The sequence below is a fragment of the Lissotriton vulgaris genome, chromosome 7 (assembly GCF_964263255.1).
Source record: "Lissotriton vulgaris chromosome 7, aLisVul1.2, whole genome shotgun sequence".
Lineage (NCBI taxonomy): Eukaryota > Metazoa > Chordata > Amphibia > Caudata > Salamandridae > Lissotriton > Lissotriton vulgaris.
Window position 1 is genome coordinate 1,699,915,100 of NC_141695.1, and position 21,065 is coordinate 1,699,936,164.

General features: G+C 44.0%; 1 protein-coding gene across 1 annotated transcript in view; it reads right to left on the reverse strand.

The window, feature by feature from the left end:
• Nucleotides 1-20,257, reverse strand: part of TCFL5 (transcription factor like 5) — a 451,726-nt gene extending 431,469 nt beyond the window's left edge. Inside the window, exons 1-2 of the mRNA XM_086932832.1 lie at nucleotides 19,195-20,257; nucleotides 15,504-15,690 (exon numbers count right to left, since the gene is read on the reverse strand). Coding sequence (XP_086788958.1) covers nucleotides 15,504-15,690; nucleotides 19,195-19,916 — 909 coding nt within the window. The 5' untranslated portion in view covers nucleotides 19,917-20,257. The remainder of the gene's footprint in view (nucleotides 1-15,503; nucleotides 15,691-19,194) is intronic.
• Between the last annotated feature and the right edge of the window lie 808 nt (nucleotides 20,258-21,065).

Below are 21,065 nucleotides of genomic sequence, written 5' to 3' on the forward strand. Positions count from 1 at the left end.
GTACGAGGGACGATCGCGAGATGTTGTCCCTCTGAGCGAAGCGACCTCCTAGGAATGTACTCCGAAAGGAGGGGGCACAGCATTGGGGGAGAGGCGGTTTTAAGGATTTTAAAGGCTAAACACAGTGCCTTACACTGGATCCTTTTGCCCACCGGGAGCCAGTGCAATTTTTTCAAGGCTCCGGCCACCGAGGAGTGGCGAGGGAGGCCTACCAGCGCCCTGGCAGCCGCATTCTGGACTCTCTGTAGTCTGGTGGTTTCGGCAAGGTTAGCCCCCAATAAAAGAGAACTGGCATAGTTCAGTCTTGAAAGGATGGTCGCCTGGACAATTAACTGGCAGGTGTGGCCGTCGAAGAACCTCAAAATAGGTCTGAGGTTACGTAAAATGCCGAAGCAGGTGGCAGCCACCTTTTTAGTATGGCGAGTGAACTTCAGTGCCGAGTCCACCCAGACTCCCAGATTTTTAACGCATTCCTTTGGCTTAGGAGGTTGGCCCAAGACATCAGGCCACCAGCTATCTCCCCAGGACGCGGTGTTTTTCCCCAGGAGCAGTATCTCTGTTTTCCCCGCGTTAAGTTGGAGGAAATTAGCCGTTATCCAGTTGGTGATGTCAGTAAGTGTCTGTTTGAAGTGAGGAGCCTGCAGACCACTGTTGTCATTAAGAGCCACCACCAGCTGGGTGTCGTCAGCGTAGGACACCAATGCTAGTCCGCTCCTTCTAGCCACTTCTGCAAGAGGGCGGACATAGACTTTGAACAGGGTGGGGCTCAGGGAAGAACCTTGCGGCACTCTCTGTCCGATGTTATGCTCCTTAGAGATGTGAGGGGGGGTGGAGACTTTGAAAGATCTGTTGGAAAGAAAGTCTCTAAACCATCCTAGGGCTGTCCCTGTGATTCCAATTTCCTCCAGTCTCATCAGAAGGACCTCGTGCGACACCGTGTCGAAGGCAGCACTAAGGTCCAACAGGACCAGTGCTGCCGTTCCGTCGGTGTCAAGGATGGTACGGAGGTCCTCTGTTACACTGAGCAAGGCTGTCTCGGTGCTGTGACCAGCTCTAAACCCGTGTTGGGAGTTATCCAGAATGTTGTTGGTTAGGAGGAAGTTTGTCAGAATGGTGTTAACGTGTGCCTCGATAATTTTGGCTGGCCAGGGAAGCAGGGAGATGGGCCTAAAATTTTCAGGAAGCGTGGGGTCTAATGTGGGTTTTTTTAAGATGGGGGATACCCATGCCTGCTTCCATTTGGAGGGAATTCTGGCGGTAGAGAGAGACAGGTTAATAATGTCTCGTATATGTTCTGTGATAAGTTCGTGGGCATCACAGAAAGTCTCAGGTTTTAAGGGATCCGCCGGGGAACCAGATTTGATTTTTTTACAAATTTTTTGAAAACTCTCTCGCTCAAGTGTAGGAAGGGAGGAGAGAGAAGGTCTGGTGGGGTCCAGAGTAACCGAAGGCTGCGGACAGTTTGGGAAGGTGTCATAAATTTTCTTAATCTTATTGGTAAAAAAATTAGCCATATTGTTGCAAAGGTCAGGGGAGGTAGTGGCAGTGATAGCAGTTTTTTTCGCGGTAAGGTCTTTCAAGATTTTAAAAACAGACTTAGAGGTAAATCACAAATCCAATCATAATTTTATTAAATTAATAATCAATTAAAATATATAAATACTTAATACAAAGATTTGAACATTTTATTTACATTTGAAATAAACATAAAAGATTTTTAAACATTTGTACCAAAATATTTGAACAAATATACACAAATAATTCATCCTATTCACTACTACAAATAAAAATCACTAAATAATCATAACTTTTACCAGTTAAATAAAAATGCGAATTTCTAAATATTTGCAAAAATTAAAATAATATTTTTAAAATAAATTTCTAAATTTAAATTTATTAAAGTATAAATAAAATTCCAAGACTATTCCTCTATAATACCAAATAACTATATTATTACAAACAATCCGGACAAAATTTAAAACATTTAATTGTTTTTATTTTTGTGATTTAAATACATTTAGGAAAATATTTCCATACACAAATTTCATTAAAAATTTTTTTAATTTAACATTGAAATTAATTTCGATTTTTTTTACATTTTAAATTTTATTTAAATTTTTAAATTTAAATGTAAATTTGAAATTTGATAATTTACATTTTTTATACACTTCCCACCCTATTCCACAACTTACTCCTTTTTAATTTTTGTTCAAATTTTAAATTGTAAATAATTTCGGGGAAAAAATTTAAATTTTTGTAAAAATGTTTACATTAAATTTTTTTCTGAATTTTTAAATGTAAAATTTTTGAATACACTTCCCACCCTATTCCCCTAAAACCCCACAACCCGCTCCTAAAACATAAATATTACCAATATTGTACATACATTTTAACTTTTATTACTTTTTTAATATATATTTTAAAACACTTCCCGCCCTATTCCCCTAAAAACCCACAACCCGCTCCATAAAATTATTGTACATTTAAAGAATTTTTTTTAATTATTTTTAAAATTAATACAATATTTGCTATATTTTACTTATTTTTGAAATTTATAAAATGTTATAAAATATATAATTTAACACTTCCCACCCTATTCCCATAAGAACCCACAACCCGCTCATAACCATTATTATACATTTTTACTATTTTATTTAAATTTCAAATTAAATAATTATATATTTCATAACCCTAAATTAACAAACTTTTTATTTATTTTGAACAAAAATATAAATAAAGCAACTTTATAAACAGTCTACATTTAAAATATCGATTTTCTGACAATCGATATTCTAACAGTCGATATTCTGACAGTCGATATTCTGACAGTCGATATTCTAACAGTCGATATTTTAACTTTCGATATTTTTTACTAATACAAATAAACAATATTTTTGTCATTCGATATTACTCGATATTTTTAACTTCGATATTTTTTACTAAACATAAAAATCGATAAAAAATACATTGATATTACTTACCTCGATATTACTGCCATCTCGATATTCTGGAGTCGATATTCTGTCCAGTCGAAATAAAAAACTCGAAATTTTGACTGCATACCGTTTCACCTCTTCTGAGGCCCCTGCAGCTCCACTCTATGGCTGGAATCTCCCGGCCCCCCTAGAGCAGAGCCTCTCCGAGTCCAGGCTGCATCAACCGGCGGTGTTTACTGACACTCTTGAAAACATTTTTTTTTAAACTGGTACATGTCTGCAAAGTCCGCAGGCCGCCAAGGAAGGCTTGCCGGGCCGTACTATGAGTATCCCTGGGCTACATGCATCAAAATAAAATTGTAAATTGTTAATACCTAATTGCGAATTCCTGAGAATCGCAATTAGGTCATCGCAATTTACAATGCATGAAATTCAAAGAGTTTCAGATAGCGATTCCTAGGGGGGTCGCAAATCGCTCTACCTCATTAATATTAATGAAGTAGATAGCAATTTGCGACCCACTAAGAATCGCAAAAATCACGCGGATGGTGGCCTGCTTTACGAAAAGTAAAATTAAAAGTTTTCTTTTGCGAATGGGTTACCACCCACTTGAAGTAGGTGGTAATATGCACATGTTTTGCAGCCGCATTTACGGTCACAAAACATTCATGCGTACAGTTACTAGGATTCGGAATTTTGAAGGGACGCCTTAAATATGTCCCTTCCAAATACAGAATTGCAAACCCATTTTGCGATTCGGTAACAAGTTACTGAATCGCAAATTAGGGTTTGCTGCATCTAAAAAGCATTTTTGAGTTCGCAAACGGGTTGATTCTGCTAATTAACCCGTTTGTGAAGGAAATAATTCTCGATTGATGTGCCCCTATAATCACTAACATAATCCAGATAATCTGAGAATAGTCCATACAAGATACCACACAACAACACCCTTTGCTCAGAAAATAATGAGCACCATGAATGATAACTACAACCAGTCCAACTCAAGATTAATCTTACCATATTTCACAAAAAAAACATTAAACGTAAGTGCTACACCACAATTCTGACTATGCCACTACACTAAACCATCACACGGAGTATCATTTGAAGAACAATGCAACATTTGGTTGTTTACCAACACCTACTACCACGCACTATCATAGTACATCAAAGCTGCCCCGGTCGCACCACTCATAGCACTAGTAACACAAGCTTCTCGAATTCACACTACATCATGCTTCCTTAGTCACCCATCTAGCCACAACATAACACCATACCATCATACAACCCCCTGTACCGACATTACAAACGGCTACATAACATTACATCTTATCAAACAAACTTGCACCATCTTCTACGCTGTTATGTATCCCAACAGAGGCCTAAATAGCTAAATGACCTTTCACCTACATTTGTCCTTGCTTGCTTTGAATAACGGTTCTAGCACTGACCTTTTACCCAGTTATGTGCTGAATAAATGTAAGTCGGTTTCCTTGAAACTAGCCTCATTTATTATGCATGAGGAGTTTTAGAAAAGTCCATGCACATGACGCACATAACAGGATTAACATACTCTGTATAATAGTCATCTTCACTCTAGGGCAAAATAACTACTTTGCATAACTGCAGGTATTGATTTAGGCTAATTTACATAATTGTACTCAAAACACATCAATTGTGTTAGGAACCCCAAGGCTATCTTTATGGTATAAAAGAACCATATCAACACTATAGACAGAAGAGAAGCTTCCAAGCTGACACAAGACACTGAGTTCCCTGCAAGTAGAAGCTCCAGCATGCAGTGGTCTGACATCCCTTGTGGGGTGTCCAACCCGAGACCATGACGGGGTCCTTCGTTCTCTCCCATCAAGTAACGGGGTTGGATCTTTCCTAGGGGATTCTTGGCATTACACCCACATACACGCAAGGGACACTCACAGCTGTCAAGGTTTCACTTTGCTTATGTGTGACATTTTCATATTTTCCTGCATTAGCTGCTCCCTGCATTGGCATTGTGTGGCCGCCCGCGTAGTTATTTGATCGTTTTCACCCGACCCGGTCGGCGCTTCCGCCCCAGCCGCCATTGCTGTTGTTGTTGTTGTTTGCCAGAGCCCGCCCCCTCCACCACGCACCCGCCTCCCAGCTGCTCCTCCCTCCCACTAAGCAACAAAGCCTCCTCTCCAGACACCGTAGCGCTGTGACCATCCTGACTTCGTCAGTTACGGTCGCTCCCTCCTGCCCCTGCTCTCTCCTGCCTCAAGCTGGGTATCGTTTGCGCAGCTCTGCTGCTGATCACAGAGATCGTCCGTTGCTGCATTATTTGTTTACTTTACACCTTGTATTGGCCTGCCTGAGATCGTGTGCCCGTGTTTGTTGTCCTCTGCTGCATTATTTGTTTATTTTACACCTTGTTTTGGCCTGCCTGAGATCGTGTGCCCGTGTTTGTTGTCCATTGCTGCATTATTTGTTTATTTGTTCTCCTGCATTAGCTGCTCCCTGCATTGGCATTGTGTGGCCACCCGCGTAGTTATTTGATCGGTTTCACCCGACCCGGTCGGCGCTTCCGCCCCAGCCGCTATTGCTGTTGTTGTTGTTGGCCAGAGCCCGCCCCCTCCACCACGCACCCGCCTCCCAGCTGCTCCTCCCTCGCCCCTCCCACTTATGACAGATGCTCTTGCGTGCAGCGTACACGCGCAGCGTTCGCGCCCCCTGCGCGCCGAAGGTGCGCCAAAGGTAAGTCCGTCTACGCCCGTCAGCGCCTGGACCGCGCCCAGCGCCAGACCCCCTGGCCCTCGTCCCACCCACCCCTCCCGCATTACATACGACGCCTCCACCCTCCTAGCCCTAAACACAGGCCGATTCCCCAACTGCGTCCAAGCCGCTCCTAGACACACCCATGGACCCTTCTCTTGCAACTCCTGCAAGTTCGACGGCACCAAGAACAACTCCTCATCCTCGAACACAAAACAGTTATCTGACCCCCAACCACCTCAAATGCATCCTGCTCAACACCCGCTCGGTCCACAGGCAAGCCATCGACCTCTGGAATCTACTAGACACCATCTCTCCGGACGTCGCCTTCCTAACAGAAACTTGGATGAACGCCTCTTCAGCCCCAGACATCACCATTGCCATCCCGGAAGGCTACAAGATCATCCGTAAGGACCGCGCCGACCAAACTGGAGGAGGCATCGCTATCGTCCACAAGAATTCCATCCGCATCTCTACCAGCTCAGACGTCAACCTCGCTACCGCCGAACACCTTCACTTCCAGATCCACACCGACCCCAAGACCACACTCAGAGGCACCCTCCTCTACCGGCCTCCAGGACCCTGTGCACAATTTAGTGACGACATCACTGACCTTATCACCCCACACGCCCTCCCCTCCGAGGAATACATCCTATTGGGAGACCTCAACTTTCACCTGGAAAAGAATAATGACAGCAAAGCCACCACCCTTCTGGACAATCTCGCCAACCTCGGACTCAAACAACTTGTCACTACCCCCACCCACATTGCAGGTCACACACTCGACCCTATCTTCACCTCCAGCAAACATGTCTCCTTCAGCCACACCACAGCTCTCCTTTCGACGGACCACAGCTGCGTTCACTATCTACAATAAGACCACAACCCACAACCATCCTCAACCTACCCTGCGAAGAAACTGGAACAAAATCACCATCGACCAGATCTCCTCATCGCTTCTTCAAAACCCCCCTGCCCACTCCTCAAACCCCGACCAAGCAGCCATTAACCTCACCCAATGGCTATCCAACAGCGCCGACATCCTAGCACCATTGAAAAAACGCCAAATCAAACTAGGCAGCAAAAACGCCTCCTGGTTCAACGACGATCTTAAGAAATCTAAGAAACTCTGTCGCTCCCTCGAGAAGACCTGGAAAAAAGACCCAAACACCAGCACCAGGGACGCCTTCAAAAACGCCACCCGCATACACCACCAACTAATCCGGTCTGCCAAGAAAGCCGCATTCAAAGACCGACTAGATAACAACGCCCACAACAGCAAGGAATTATTCAACATCGTCAAAGAGTTTACCAACCCTTCAGCCAACTCCAACGACATCACCCCCTCTCAAGCCCTCTGCAACTCCCTAGCTTCATTCTTCCACAACAAAATCGCAGACATCCACAACAGCTTCGACAACCGACCCGGAGACCAACCCACCCAACCCTCTGCAGGACCTTCACCCCCCTTGAACATCCTTAATGACTGGAACCCAATCTCCACTGAGGACACCATCCGCCTGATGAACTCCATCCACTCAGGATCCCCCACAGACCCATGCCCTCACCACATCTTCAACAAAGCAGACTCCATCATAGCACCACACCTCCGAGACGTCATCAACTGCTCCTTCAACTCCGCCACCTTCCCGGAAAGCTGGAAACATGCCGAACTCAGCGCCCTTCTGATAAAACCCACAGCTGACCCCACCGAACTCAAAAACTACCGCCCCATCTCGCTCCTTCCATTCCCGGCCAAAGTCATCGAGAAAGCGGTCAACAACCAGCTCGCCGCATTCCTCGAAACCAACAAATCCCTCGACTCCTCACAGTCCGGCTTCCGAGCCAAACACAGCACTGAGACCGCCCTCATCGCAGCAACAGACGACATTCGAACTCTACTGGACAATGGAGACACAGTCACCCTCATCCTCCTCGACCTCTCCGCAGCCTTCGACACAGTCTGTCATAGCACCCTACTACAGCGCCTCAGAAACATCGGAATCCAAGGAAAAGCACTGGACTGGATCACTTCGTTCCTCATCGGAAGAACCGAAAGAGTCCGCCTCCCACCATTCAAGTCAGAAGCCACTGAAGTCATCTGCGGCGTGCCACAAGTATCTTCACTCAGCCCTACCCTCTTCAACGTATACATGAGCCCCCTCGCGGTCATCGCACGCCAACACAACCTCAACATCATCTCCTACGCTGATGACACTCAACTGATCCTCTCACTCACCAAAGACCCTAACACTGCCAAAACCAACCTACATGAAGGAATGAAAGAAGTAGCCGAGTGGATGAAACACAGCCGACTAAAACTGAACTCAGACAAAACAGAAGTCCTTATCCTAGGTTCCTCCCCCTCCGCTTGGGATGACTCTTGGTGGCCAGAGACCCTTGGAAAAGCACCCATCCCGACGGACCACGCACGGAACCTGGGCGTCATCCTGGATTCTTCACTCTCCATGAACAGACAAGTCAACGCCGTTTCATCATCCTGCTTCAATATTCTTTGCATGCTCAAAAAAACATTTCGCTGGATCCCCACCGAAACTAGAAAAACTGTCACCCACGCACTGGTCACGAGCCGCCTGGACTACAGAAACACCCTATACGCCGGTACCACCGCAAAACTCCAGAAAAAACTCCAAAGCATCCAGAACGCTTCAGCCAGACTCATACTAGACATCCCGCGTAAAGACCACATCTCTGGTCACCTGAAAAACCTCCACTGGCTCCCCGTCAATAAAAGGATTACTTTCCGCCTCCTAACCCACGCACACAAAGCACTCTACGAACTTGGACCCGAATGCCTTAACACACGACTCTCCTTCTACACCCCCTCCCGCCAGCTGCGATCCTCCAACCAAGCCCTTGCTACTGTACCTCGCATCAACAAAACCACCATGGGAGGTAGATCCTTCTCCTACCTGGCAGCTAAAACCTGGAACTCACTTCCCACTCACCTTCGCCTCACTCAGAACCACCTAGCATTCAGAAAGCAACTTAAAACTTGGATATTCGACAAGTAATTCCCCCACCCTTCTTCAAGCGCCTTGAGACCCTCTGGGTATGTAGCGCGCTATATAAATCATTTGACTTGACTATCACATTATAGGTGTAGGAATACTGGTACCAGAATGCAATCTGAAAAGACAGGGCTCGGTCATTATGGCAATTTGACAGCTTATAGTAATGTGACCACATGCAGGAGAGAAACAAAGGTGAGGACATGTAATTGACACTCAAAGCCTCAGTTGCAGGTATGGGTCAGAAAGTGTACCAATGAGGCCCAGGAAGCCTGCTGAGCACTGTGGATGCACCTGTCAGCCTCTGATGCAGCTAGGAAGAGCACAGGGACAGCTGCACTTATGAAAGACTCTAAGCATCAGGTTATGCTCTGTTTGACCATGTTACCAGAAGTCAGACTGTCAAACCATCTCCCTGTGCTCCAATTGTATTCACGGGGGCATGCACAGAACTGATGACAAGCAGCCCATGTCACTCAATGCAAGCTCTTCTGGTCTCTGGCCCTGTGGTGTTAGAACGCCAAAACTTTTAAATCTAAACACGCTCATGCATGTATCAAGCAGGTTAAAAAGGCGGACACAGGCTTTACAGAGTGAGTATGCCAGTGGTTCCCAAACTGTGTGCCATAGCTCCCTTGGGAGCAGCCAAACCCAGCCTGGGGAACCGCACACCAATCACTTTAATGCATTTAATGTTAAAGGGTCTGTTGGTTTTAGTTAAACTAATTAGACTTAAACGCGTGAAGTCGATGATCCCAGAGCTCGACGGCGTGTTTGCGTGTGGAGTGGGTGTTGAGGAGTATGCAGCGGGGGTGGTTGGGTCCAGTCCTTGGGGGTTTGGTGGTTCTGTCACAGGTGAAGCTGCAGGTGTGGCAAGAGAAAGGTCCATGAATCCATTTCGGGGCGGCTTGGAAGCAGGTGTGGTTTCGGCCTGCGTTGAGTGCGTGGAGGGTGCTGGCGTCGTAGCGGAGTCTGGTGTTGTGGCGTTCGCGGGGTCCAGGGGTTCTGGCGCTGGGTGCGGTCCAAGCGCAGACGGGCTTGCCTTCGGCATGCCAGCGGCACGTCCTCCATAAGAGGGGAATAGGGAGGGAGGAGCAGTTGGGAGGCGGGAGCGGCGTGGCTAATGGCGAGCAGGGGGGCTGGGCCGCAGGAACGCAGCGGCAGGAAAGGATCGGGAAACGGTGGGAACCAGCGGGCGGCAGCAAGCAGGACACGAGGCAGCTGGCGGCCGTGTGGAGCGACCTGCCTGCGAGCATGTTCGATAGCTGCCAGAAACAAAATGCTCCTTGGCAAAGTTAGGGGGCTTATGGTGGCACTGTGGAGCTAGTTGGTCTGAGGGCTAACATATCCTTTGGAGGTGTCTGGAATCAGTCTGGACACCAATCCCTTAGTTTATGTTGTCTAAACGCGCAGATCCTATGTATTTTTAAGTACTACACAACAACAGTGTACTGCACCAACGGAACAGTTCTATAACCGACTACCCCCACCAGACGCCACAGCAACACATCATAGTCATAGATCATCATTCCTCTTTTTTCTTTAAACAAAGTTTTATTGGCTTTATTAATTTTCATGATACTTACAGGACTGCGGTATTGCCGAGTATTTACGACATACATCTTACGCTATTGTATATACATTTCTGTATCAACCTGGATTCGCTTACATTCAAGGAAACATGCAATACTTCACGGCATAATTTACATTTCGGTCCTTATGCAACTTGTCTGCTATCGTCTAGAATTATCAGTAGTCGGTACCATTGCAACTACCTGTATCAGTCTTACATTCCTGTGTATGGTCATATTATTGTCTTACAAAAACAAGTAACGATCAATCCCACAACTTTGCGTATTCCCTCCCCCCGCCCACTAGTCCGATAATCATCATTCCTCTTTAACCCTTTGCTTGCACAGCAAATTCCTCCCCGGTGCGGGGGGGGCGCGCGCTCATGGCGGCTCCACGCAGTCATGAGTCACGGGCGGCGTGTGCTCATGACGGAATGGTGCCGTCATCCCGCCTGCTCATTAATTCGCCCGCACAGGCAGGGAATTAGTGCCGAGTGGAAGGAGCGGCATGACGGTTCCACGCAGTCATGAGGACACACCTACCGTGACTCATGACGGCGTGGAGCCGTCATGAGCACGGAAGGGGTTAACACTATCCCATATAATACTCATAACAAATCCCTTCTCATTACCATACACAACACATCATTATAGCCCAACACTTCAAAACAACACTCCACAAAATGTAGCGCTCCTGCCTGTATGATACTCATTAGAACATCAACTTAACACTAAACAAAAGTACGGACTAGACCACACATGTCTAATGGCTCGGCACACTGGGGTGTGGATGTCTTGTGCCCAGTGTATGTGCTTTGACTCCTAAACGTGTGTACAAGTGGGTACAAATTGGCTAATCCTGGTTTGTCAATGTTAACATATGTGGACGTCCCTAGTAAAAGGTGTGACGATTGGAAATCCTAATTGAAAAGCTTAACTTAGCTAGAAGTCCCTAATATATGGTACTTGGGGTACCCAGGGCCTGTGGGGGAAATGGTCATTAAGGGAAGCTAGTGAGTTTATTGTGCACCACTGCGGTGGCAAAAGAAAACATGACAGCTCAAGCACTGTCAAATTCGAACTGTCAAACCAATCCTTTTGACATTCAATTTTTTTAGAGCCCATGTCAAATTAACAGTTAAATTAAATCCAACATATTGCCATATTCGGATTTAACATAACTATTTACGAAAAATAGCTTTAGTAGCCTTACTTTTCTAAGTAGCTTATAAGGCCACTGGTAGCCTTTTCTGGTTGGCCCAACAGCTTACAGCTGCCAGGCCTGCCTTGTGAATTGGGTGTCAAGTATACACAGGAACTGAGAACCAAGGATCCATTTGCTGGGAGGAGTCTTCCTCTCCTGCAACAGGATAGCTGGGGAAGGAGCTAGTGGGCTAATTCAAAGGCAAGCTGCCCCTACAAGGACGGATGCCATTGAGCCTGTGCCGACCAGTTTCCTTTGTTGCTTAGCCCGCCCGGCTGCACTTTCACTTTGCAGTCACAAACCCTGTGTGATTTTGCGAATTGCATGGTTTACAATCACACAACAGATCTGTTCACCTCGCCCTTTGTTTGTTAGATGTAGCATGTAGCGGATGAAGGGGAACTCAAGAGAGCTAGATACAAGGATCTGTGATATTGTGACAGGATAAGCCTAACGAATGACAAGATAGAAATTTCAAGACACAAGCATAGGACATTAGACCAGAGTTCACTACAAATAAATTGGTGTCAGCATAAAAGCTAAGGTACTTGGAAACACAAACCATTTGCGTGGCTATGGCTAGCAAGAGTCTAGGTCGTGAAAAGAACTCCAGGCAAGAAACAACTCCAATAGACAGTGAAACAACCTCAAGCTCAAAGAGACACTAATTTGGAAAAACACACGATGGCACTAAACCACCTCATTACACGTCAAGAGACCAAGGGCTCCATTAGGATATCGGGCGGATTGCCTCCGCCAGGGTGGCGGTGGCCACCGCCACCCAGGCGGAGGCAATCCGCCCGACAACCACTCTCGTTTTCCCCTCCACCTGATTAGGATGGCGGAGGGGATGCGTGCATTTGTATTTCACCTTGTGGCGGGCGGTGCAGTGAGCACCGCCCGCCACAATGTAAACTTGAGGAATGCGCCCGCCATTGTGGCGGGCGCATCCTAATGCCGATGTCGGGACCCCCGCCCTTTCGGTGGGCGGTCCCGATCTCCGTTAGGGTGGCGGGCGGACTGAGTCCGCCCGCCATCCTAATGGGGCCCCAAGCATTTGCAGAAAGACGTACTATATTAAACCTGTGTAAAATAACATAACAGCAAAAAACACAAAGCATGAGAGAGACAAAAAGGGCTGAAGACACTATTTTTTTTAACTAAGATGTATATTACTGAATGAAAACAAAGCCACTAGAAACATGATTTGCATTATTTTTTTTTACGTAAATGCATTCTGAATTCTGTTTCTCCCCTATTATTCATGTGGGGTAGTGAAGGCAGTGGAATGTCAAACCCTTTTTAGGACTTTGGATCAGAAATTTCCAACAATACTCTCCTTCAGGTGATGAGAATTAGAGAATTATCAATTCTTTGTAAGTATGCATTTATATCAGTGGAGTTATTCATAACATAAATCTAGCTACAAAGCAGTTTAGTGCTGTACAAATGTAGGGAAAGAGTGGAAGAGAAAGACACTGGAAGAATTACTAATGGATGAGGAGTTCCTTAAAGAGGAGGGTCTTTCAGTCCCTCCCCGAGAAGCAGCCTGTGAGTTTGCCTGGTCCAGACAGAGAGGACTTCCAGATCTTAGCAGCATAACAAGAAATGGATTGTCAAGTTTTTTTCTCAAATCTGATGTTGCTGCTGAAGTGTAGCAAAGCCCACCAGAGGTATTGATGTTCTTGCCACATATGGAAGACTGCTCACGTTTATGCTTTGTAGATGGGAATGAAAACTTAGACAGAGATGAGGGCTGGTGGAGGTAGCCAGCAGAGTTCTTTGAGGATGTGTGACATTTTATCACACTTCCCGATACCCTAAATCAATCGGTCAGCAGCAAAGAGGGCACTCCTATTTTCTTCTGTAAAAAAAAAAGTTACATTTTCATGGGGCTTAGATGTGATTCTTCTTCAATGATGACAAACAGACTGTTCCTCTGTTCCTCTGTCAAGGTGAGATACGAAAGGTGTTTATCTTCGAGGGTGAGGAAGTGAATTTGAGTGGGAGAGTGACTGGGTGAGAATGAATGAGAGTGGGGAAGTGCTATCGTGACTGACAATGAGTGTGAGTGAATAGAAGCATGAATGTGTGTGTAGGTGTGAGAGAGAACATGTGAATGTGTGTGAGAGTGAGTGACAGAGGAGTGACAGAATAAATAAGAGTGTAACTGTAAGCAAGAATGAATAAGTGAGGATTAGTGAGACTGAGTAAGAATGAATGCGAGTGGCAGAGTGAGTGCAGATAATTGTATAGCAGGGTTTGGAAGTCTAAGGAGGTGAGTGTAAGGAAGGATAAGTGAAAGTCAGTGAGAAAGAGTGAATGAAAGTGAGCATGATTGAGAGTGTGTGTGTGTCAATCCCCGGTCTATGGAGGTATATATGGATAATGCTTGCATACTGGAGCTACCCTTGCAAAATGTTGACACAGGCACATTAGACCTAATTCCTGGCATATTGAACATCTAAGGTAAAATACCGGTGCATGCACACTGGACAAAATGCTTGCCAAAAGTGGAACCCATGGCAAAATGCTAACGCTGGTACAGTGGAGAGAATTCTTAGTACAAGGGGGTGCAAGGCAAAATGCTGGCACTGGCACACTACAGGAAATTCCTGGCATACAGGACACCTGTGGCAAAATAAATGTTGACATTTGGACATTGGACGTAATTATTGGAATAAGGGAAATCCATGGCAAATGTGGGTAGACATTTTCTCAAGATTCTTAGAATAAGGGGCATTCACAACAAAATGCTGGCACTGATACACTAAAGGTAGTAACTCTTTGCATATGGGACATCAATGGTAAAATGCTGGCAAGAAGTGGCACCCTGCATCTGTCCCAATATAAAAGCAACTAATTCTATTAGTAACCCTGATCTCAGCCAGCTCCTCTTCGCTCCAGAAATCACCAGACATTATGTCTGGCCTCCAAAACGATGCTGGCAAGAAGTGGCACCCTGCATCTGTCCCAATATAAAAGCAACTAATTCTATTAGTAACCCTGATCTCAGCCAGCTCCTCTTCGCTCCAGAAATCACCAGACATTATGTCTGGCCTCCAAAACGAGCCTTAAACTTTGGATCCATCTTCTTTGAGCAGGTTATGGTGGGGTAAATGGAGAAGAATCAAGGAGACAGCAACAACAACCCATAGACTCAATATGATCGGAGGGCCTCGTCCAGTGCACTATGACTCATTTTTCAACACTTAAATGTCGTAATGAAGTTCCCTCATCTATCAGGGAGAAAAATGCACAGCTAAACACAATCATACTGGAACTTGCTTTTTCATCAGTATGTCTTTTTATGTAATCTAGAATTGCATGTGATTTTATTGCTGCAACTAATACTGAATTTTCAAACAAATTGTTCCTTAATAGCCTCAGAACACCTCAAAAGCTATACTATGTATCCATCTATTACCTATGAGATGGCCTGATTTCGTCTTTGGCACATGGTACTACCTCCACCAGCCTGCCAGACTGTGGTCCGCCAAATGTAGAGATGCCCTCCAGATCAGCGGTTATCTCTGCACTTGAAAGTAAGTGCTGTCATGCCAGTTCCCATTAATGTACAAAAAGTTTGATGGATCTCAGCCGTCGGTTTTATTATCCCCCTTCAAACTTTTAACATTTTTTGTTTTTCAAAAACAAACCCCTAAAGTGAGAATTTCTTTTTGAAAACAAATTAATAATTATAACCCCCAAGCCCTGGGAGTTTTCGCTCAGAGTATGGGGTGTTATTTATTATTATTTTTTTGTCCTGGTAATTACGAAAAGAAAAAAAGGCCAACACACTGTCCACCCTAAATAGAGCAGGTGGTGTAATGCCCTTGCTCTCACGGCCCAATGGAAAAAGCTTTACATCATTATGAAAATGTAGATTTTTGAAATGGGCAAAATCATAAAATGGCATTTTATCTTGTCTGCCATCCACTCACAAATTGCAAAGAAATATCGTGAATGAGGAAATAGCTACTTCTTTATAACAACTATGTTTACATACCTGTGTCTGCGAAAGATTACCCGTTCCAGTGGTACAGGTATTTGCATTAAATAATGGATATGTAAACTGCAGGGCTGTAGTTGCCGAAGCAGCAGCTTTGTTTTTCACTAATGTTGTACATTTGTTCTGCTGCTGATGAAGAGGAACACCCATGAGCTCGGATGGATGACGAATAAGAGTAACCAAACTACAAAATAAACAAACACAAGGACTTCAGGTAAAAGTGCAAATGATTGGTGCCCTATTCAGCATATTAAAATATAAGCGGACTACATTAGTTAACAAATTACCTCTGGGTCTAATAGTCTATTTATATTATCCCAAAAGGTAATTGGTCAAAACAGTGCATCTTATTATTAGCTATCTTCTATTTCACCTATGTAACTTTTTTCCTACAAGTAAAACAGCTACCAAGCATTCAAATTATCAGTCATCTTTCGTGACCAATAAATGAAGGTAAGCAAAATAAAAATTTGCATTGTAGGTTAAGTTACTGGGAATTTGTACAGCACAGCGTTCACCAATTAAGTCGTCTCTTGGCACACACTGTGGCCTGCAGTTACAATTCAGTTTGAAGTTCATAACTGGGGATTTCCTTCCTGAACCACTGGTGTGCGGGTGCTTTGTAGCAGTGGTTCTTATCCTGTGGTGAATCTTTATCGAATCTGGGGAATCATTTTTTAAATCTGAGGACTCCCACTGAGTCATTAATGGAATCCAACGACTCTCCCGCTCCCTCTCCTGCTCCCACGGTTAAAGCAATTTCAGTGATCTGAATCACAAAATAGTACACAAAAATACAGAAACAAGCATTCACCAAATACAAAAATTATTACATATTTTAATCCAAAACCAATATTTTAAAAAAATCTAGATTTTAAGGAGGTTAGAGCTTTTCTAAATTCAATTTAGGCCGCTCCAACATCCACAGTATAATCTGTTTGATGCACTTGCATTGCACCCACAAATCAATCTAAGAATACCAGCTTAATTTTTAGCATTCAATATTTAATTCCTTCACATTTGTGTTACTTTTAAAAGTTTCAGTGTTACATTTTGCTTCTTTATTTATATACAACCTATTAATCTGTTAATATTATTTTTCTAAGCAGTTGCTGACCTCCAAGGGTACCCAGACCACATGTTAGAGGGTGTAGATAATCCTACTGAGATGTTACAAAAGGAGACCAGGTGCATTGCGACCTTCCAACTTCACCAGTGAAGGTTCAGCAAACCTCTTACAGGTAGTGGGTACCACACCCTTCGAATCATTATGGGACTTACTAAGAGGTGCACGGTACGCGCCTTGACGCCCACTGGGCTAAGTTTGCGCGATACAAGATTCCCCTCATTCATTCATTCATACACATGAGGTGTAAATTGCAAGCTATTAACAGAGGCACTGTGTCAGTACTGGCCAATTACAAGTTGACCCCCCCAGAGTGAGGAATACCTAGGTTTTATAGATCAAATTACATTTTCAATTTCCACCTGCTCTTAGAAGGTAAAAAAAAAGGGAGCAGTTGACCAGTAAGGTCGTCAGTGTGGATGGCATGATGAGCGCCATATCCAGGTTTGCTTGTAACCTGTTTCACATGTGATTTTACTGGATGGAATTTCCAGCGGGTAAAACTGGTCCCAGCGTGCCCACACCTGGGAAATTTGGGTGTGGGAATAATGAACCAGATGCAATTTGACAGGAAGCAATTTCCACGGTTCATTTAATTTTAAATGAGCGCTAAAAGTATTAATGGGCAGGGGCAAGTCTGGCTCGCAGGATTCCGTTTTCATACAAAAACAGACATATACACAGCAAAGGTGCTCTGGCTCTCATAAGATCGGAAAGAAAATCCATGAGCTGAAGAAAGGAAACTAGACATGCCAGCAGGATTCTACAGGAACCATTACTAAAGGGAAAGGAGTACTTATTTTAATGAATATGGATCCTATTTTAAGGCTTATCAAAATATTACGCTAGTAAATAGGTATAACGCAGTCTTCCATAATTTATGCTGTAATTACATAAGTGAAAGAACTGGCCTAAGTAACTGAAATAACAGTGCACAACCCACTTGAGTGTGCGCAACTGATGAACTTGTAAGCTTTCGCTTAAGTTAAATGTGTGGTCTTTCCCAGGGGTGGGTCAGTTGTATCAGGGAAACCCTATGCACGTGTGGTGTGAATTAGTGGGTATTTACAGTTATAAATAGATTGCCCATCACCCGTTTGAAGATCTAAATTTCAACAGAATGATCAAGGAGCTGCTGGTCGAAGTGTTGGAAGAAGCACTGATAAACACAGCTTTCACGAGGGAGTGAAGGAAAACAGAGAAGGTAGGAATAAATAGTTTCAAGTAAGAGAAAACAATTTCTGAAATGTTAAACATGTGTCTTGCTTACTAAGCCTAAAATGGTGTATTTTACACAATATATCAAGTTTTATTGTTGGGCTAGGGAAGACAAGCAAACTATGTGTTTTAATTAAATCACATAGACTTACTCCAGTTCATTACATCAATTTTTAGTTACGTGTGTTTGGAGAGAAAGTTTAGAAAATACTAATAAAGGGTGTGTATAACTTGTGAACAGATCTAACTCAACAGTATAATTGCTTATTTGAGTAAATCAGATCACGTTCGCTAAGTCAAGAAAATATATATATTTCTTGAGTGTGTGTATGAGGAACACTGTTCAAATATTTTACATTATTTGGGCAATAGAATTTTGCTAAATAATAAGATTCTGAAAAACAGACAAAATCAACTATTTCTACATTATGCTGAAAGCCACTATGCAAACATTAATGAAAAGGCGCTGTACCTCTCACTACCCTCTAATTTAAGAAGGAGCTTATTCACATAGTTTTAGAGGCTCATTCCCTGAATTAATATAGGAGTAAATTGAGAACTTCAAATTAACCTCGTGTTATTAGATCATGCCTAAGATCTTTGAAATGTATTTATTTATGAGCAAAACGAGTGGTTGGATGAACCTAGATGAGTCATTATAAAACCCATTCATGGGTACAAAAAGTCAGCTAAATGCTCATCGGCACATCTGCAACCTTATATTTTTGGACACCATAACCATATGAATTCTAGGTGTGGGTAAAATGTGCTTATAACTTTGGAAGATAGACAAGTTACACTTGCTAATTTGACTGTAGTAAGCCAGATACCATTAGTCCATTTACCCAGGCGTTTCCCTTGTTTAGTATACCAGATAGTGTAACAAATGTGAAAATCAAATGTCAAAATCCAACACGTACATTTTTCACATTTGGGTTCAGCAGTGATTGGTATAGTCACACCTTCAACTAACAATAGGGGTTGAAAAAACGGGTATTAAATCTGAAAAGTGTTTTTTGCTTACAATAATATAAAAGGTCAATAGGACCAGCTGTTAAAACCATAACAAAAAAAACATATGTTGTTCAATCTTAACCCACTTTTCTGAATAAGCATTTTGAAAAGGTGAGTTGTGGATGAACTGTTTGGGTGATATAATTGGAAAAACACGGCTGAAAACATCTTACTGAATGCGAATTACATAAGCATAAGAATCAAGCATCATATAGTAAAATCAAAGAACATGAGAATATATTTGCATTTCGTGATTTGCAGTTCTGCAAAAATGGAAAATCACTTTTTTACTGTTTTGCCTTCTTTTAGTAAAAGAGGAGGTAAACACACTTGCTAAGGGTGACGCCTGACTCCTGTGATTCTTGGCATCTGGGAATTTCTGACTGGATGCTGTTGAATCGGTCCTCCAAACGAACACGAACTGCAGATTTGGTTCTAGCCTCTGGAGCTGAAGATTGATTTTCACTGATTATGTTCTCTTTATTTAACCTGCAAGTGCTGTCAGTGTGTTTCACTCTAATGACATTGTGCACAGTGGCATCTCCAGAGCCAGTATTAGGTGTTTTCTCTCCCTGACTGGCAGAATTTAAAGGTAAATTAGATTCACTAAGCAGCATCATTCGAAGCTCCTGGAAATCTATGTGTCCCATACACTGGTTTGAAGCCATGACGTTACCTTCTGGTGCCACGGTTGATTGACAGATGACTGGGTGAATTGCCTGGCTAGCAGAATTGCTAGTTTGGTAGCTTGCTGGATTGGAATTACTGGATGGCTGGTAATGGGGTAAGTGTGTGGGGTTACTTGTGGAAAAGAATGCAGAGTTGAGCCTAGTCTCCACCTCCCCCTCATTGGCTTGGGCCTCCATGTGAGAGTAGAGGATATGCTGGAGCTGGGTGTACTCAATTTCCGTCATTTCCACCAAGTTGAGATCAGTGGTGGTGAAGCTAAGACCCTGCTCAATTGCAAATGGTGCCTCACTGGGAACCTCAGAATCTGAAAGGGCTGTCCTTGGTGTGGAGGACTTTGGCTCTGTCTGAGCTGTTGACGACATTCCTTAGTCAGAGAATTAGTATTCACTGGTCTGTTCAGGGGCTCAAACAATGTTTAGCACACACCTCCCATCTCCTTAGCCACGAAATTTGATGGCCACCTAAGATGTGAGACAGAAAATAATCATTGCAAACCAGATCGCACACAATACTGAACAAGTGATCTAAAGTCAAATAACCTGTTTTATTTACTAACTAATGAACTCAGAGAGAGGATTGATGGACGTGACCTACCATAAGCTGGAGGTTATCAGAGTACATGGGGGTAAAGCAATCATGCTTGGGGGGCCCAAAATCAAATCGTGAGAGTCTGTTAGCTTATTAATATAAGATAGCAGGGGCATTTATATTGGTACAAAAGATAAAACCAATTGGCTGGGGATCTAGGACAGAAGAGTATGATACTGTTCTAAGAGCTTGGATAATTGATACAGATAGGTACATAGGGTACTTTGAAACCTACCATTAAGAGCTCCATAGAGGCCAGTGGAGCCTAAAAGGGTCGAATGAGGAACGAAACTTTCTAGTGCTAGTCTTTGAGGCAAACACTCACGAGTTCCTATAAAAGAGAATGGGGCAGCTATACACTTGGAAGCCTGGCTACATGTGAAACCATTGAAGGCACATGCCACAATACCACACCTATACGCCACACATGCAGACAGCCTGTTTCTTTGGAACCCTCTTTCCCGGCAGAGACATAAAGGTGGGTTTAAAGGGAGGCACATGCATACCCAGATGGTGCACAAAGGCCAACTACTAGGAGTCTAGCGCCGAACCACGCCCCTTGGGAGCGACAAGAAGCGATTTCCGCTGCCTCAGCTGACAGGTACTGTCGCCATTTTAGAATGGACGGCAAATACGAATGTATATATCCCCAAATCACTATGCCCGATTCGCTTTGGACAATTCCCCACTGCCAGCGTGTGAGGAATTGGGGGTACGCAGCTCGCGTAAAATGAACCCGGTGGCAGGAGAGCTGAGCGGTGACGCACAGGCCGCTGAACACGACAGATTGTGCACAACAGGGGTCCACAACTCCGGTGGAGAGAAGTCTATCGTAGGTCCAATCCAGGATACAGCCGAGACGTTCCCCCTTTCAGTCCACAGATAATACAAGGTTCCGGCAGCTGCTGGAATGTCGTTTCTTC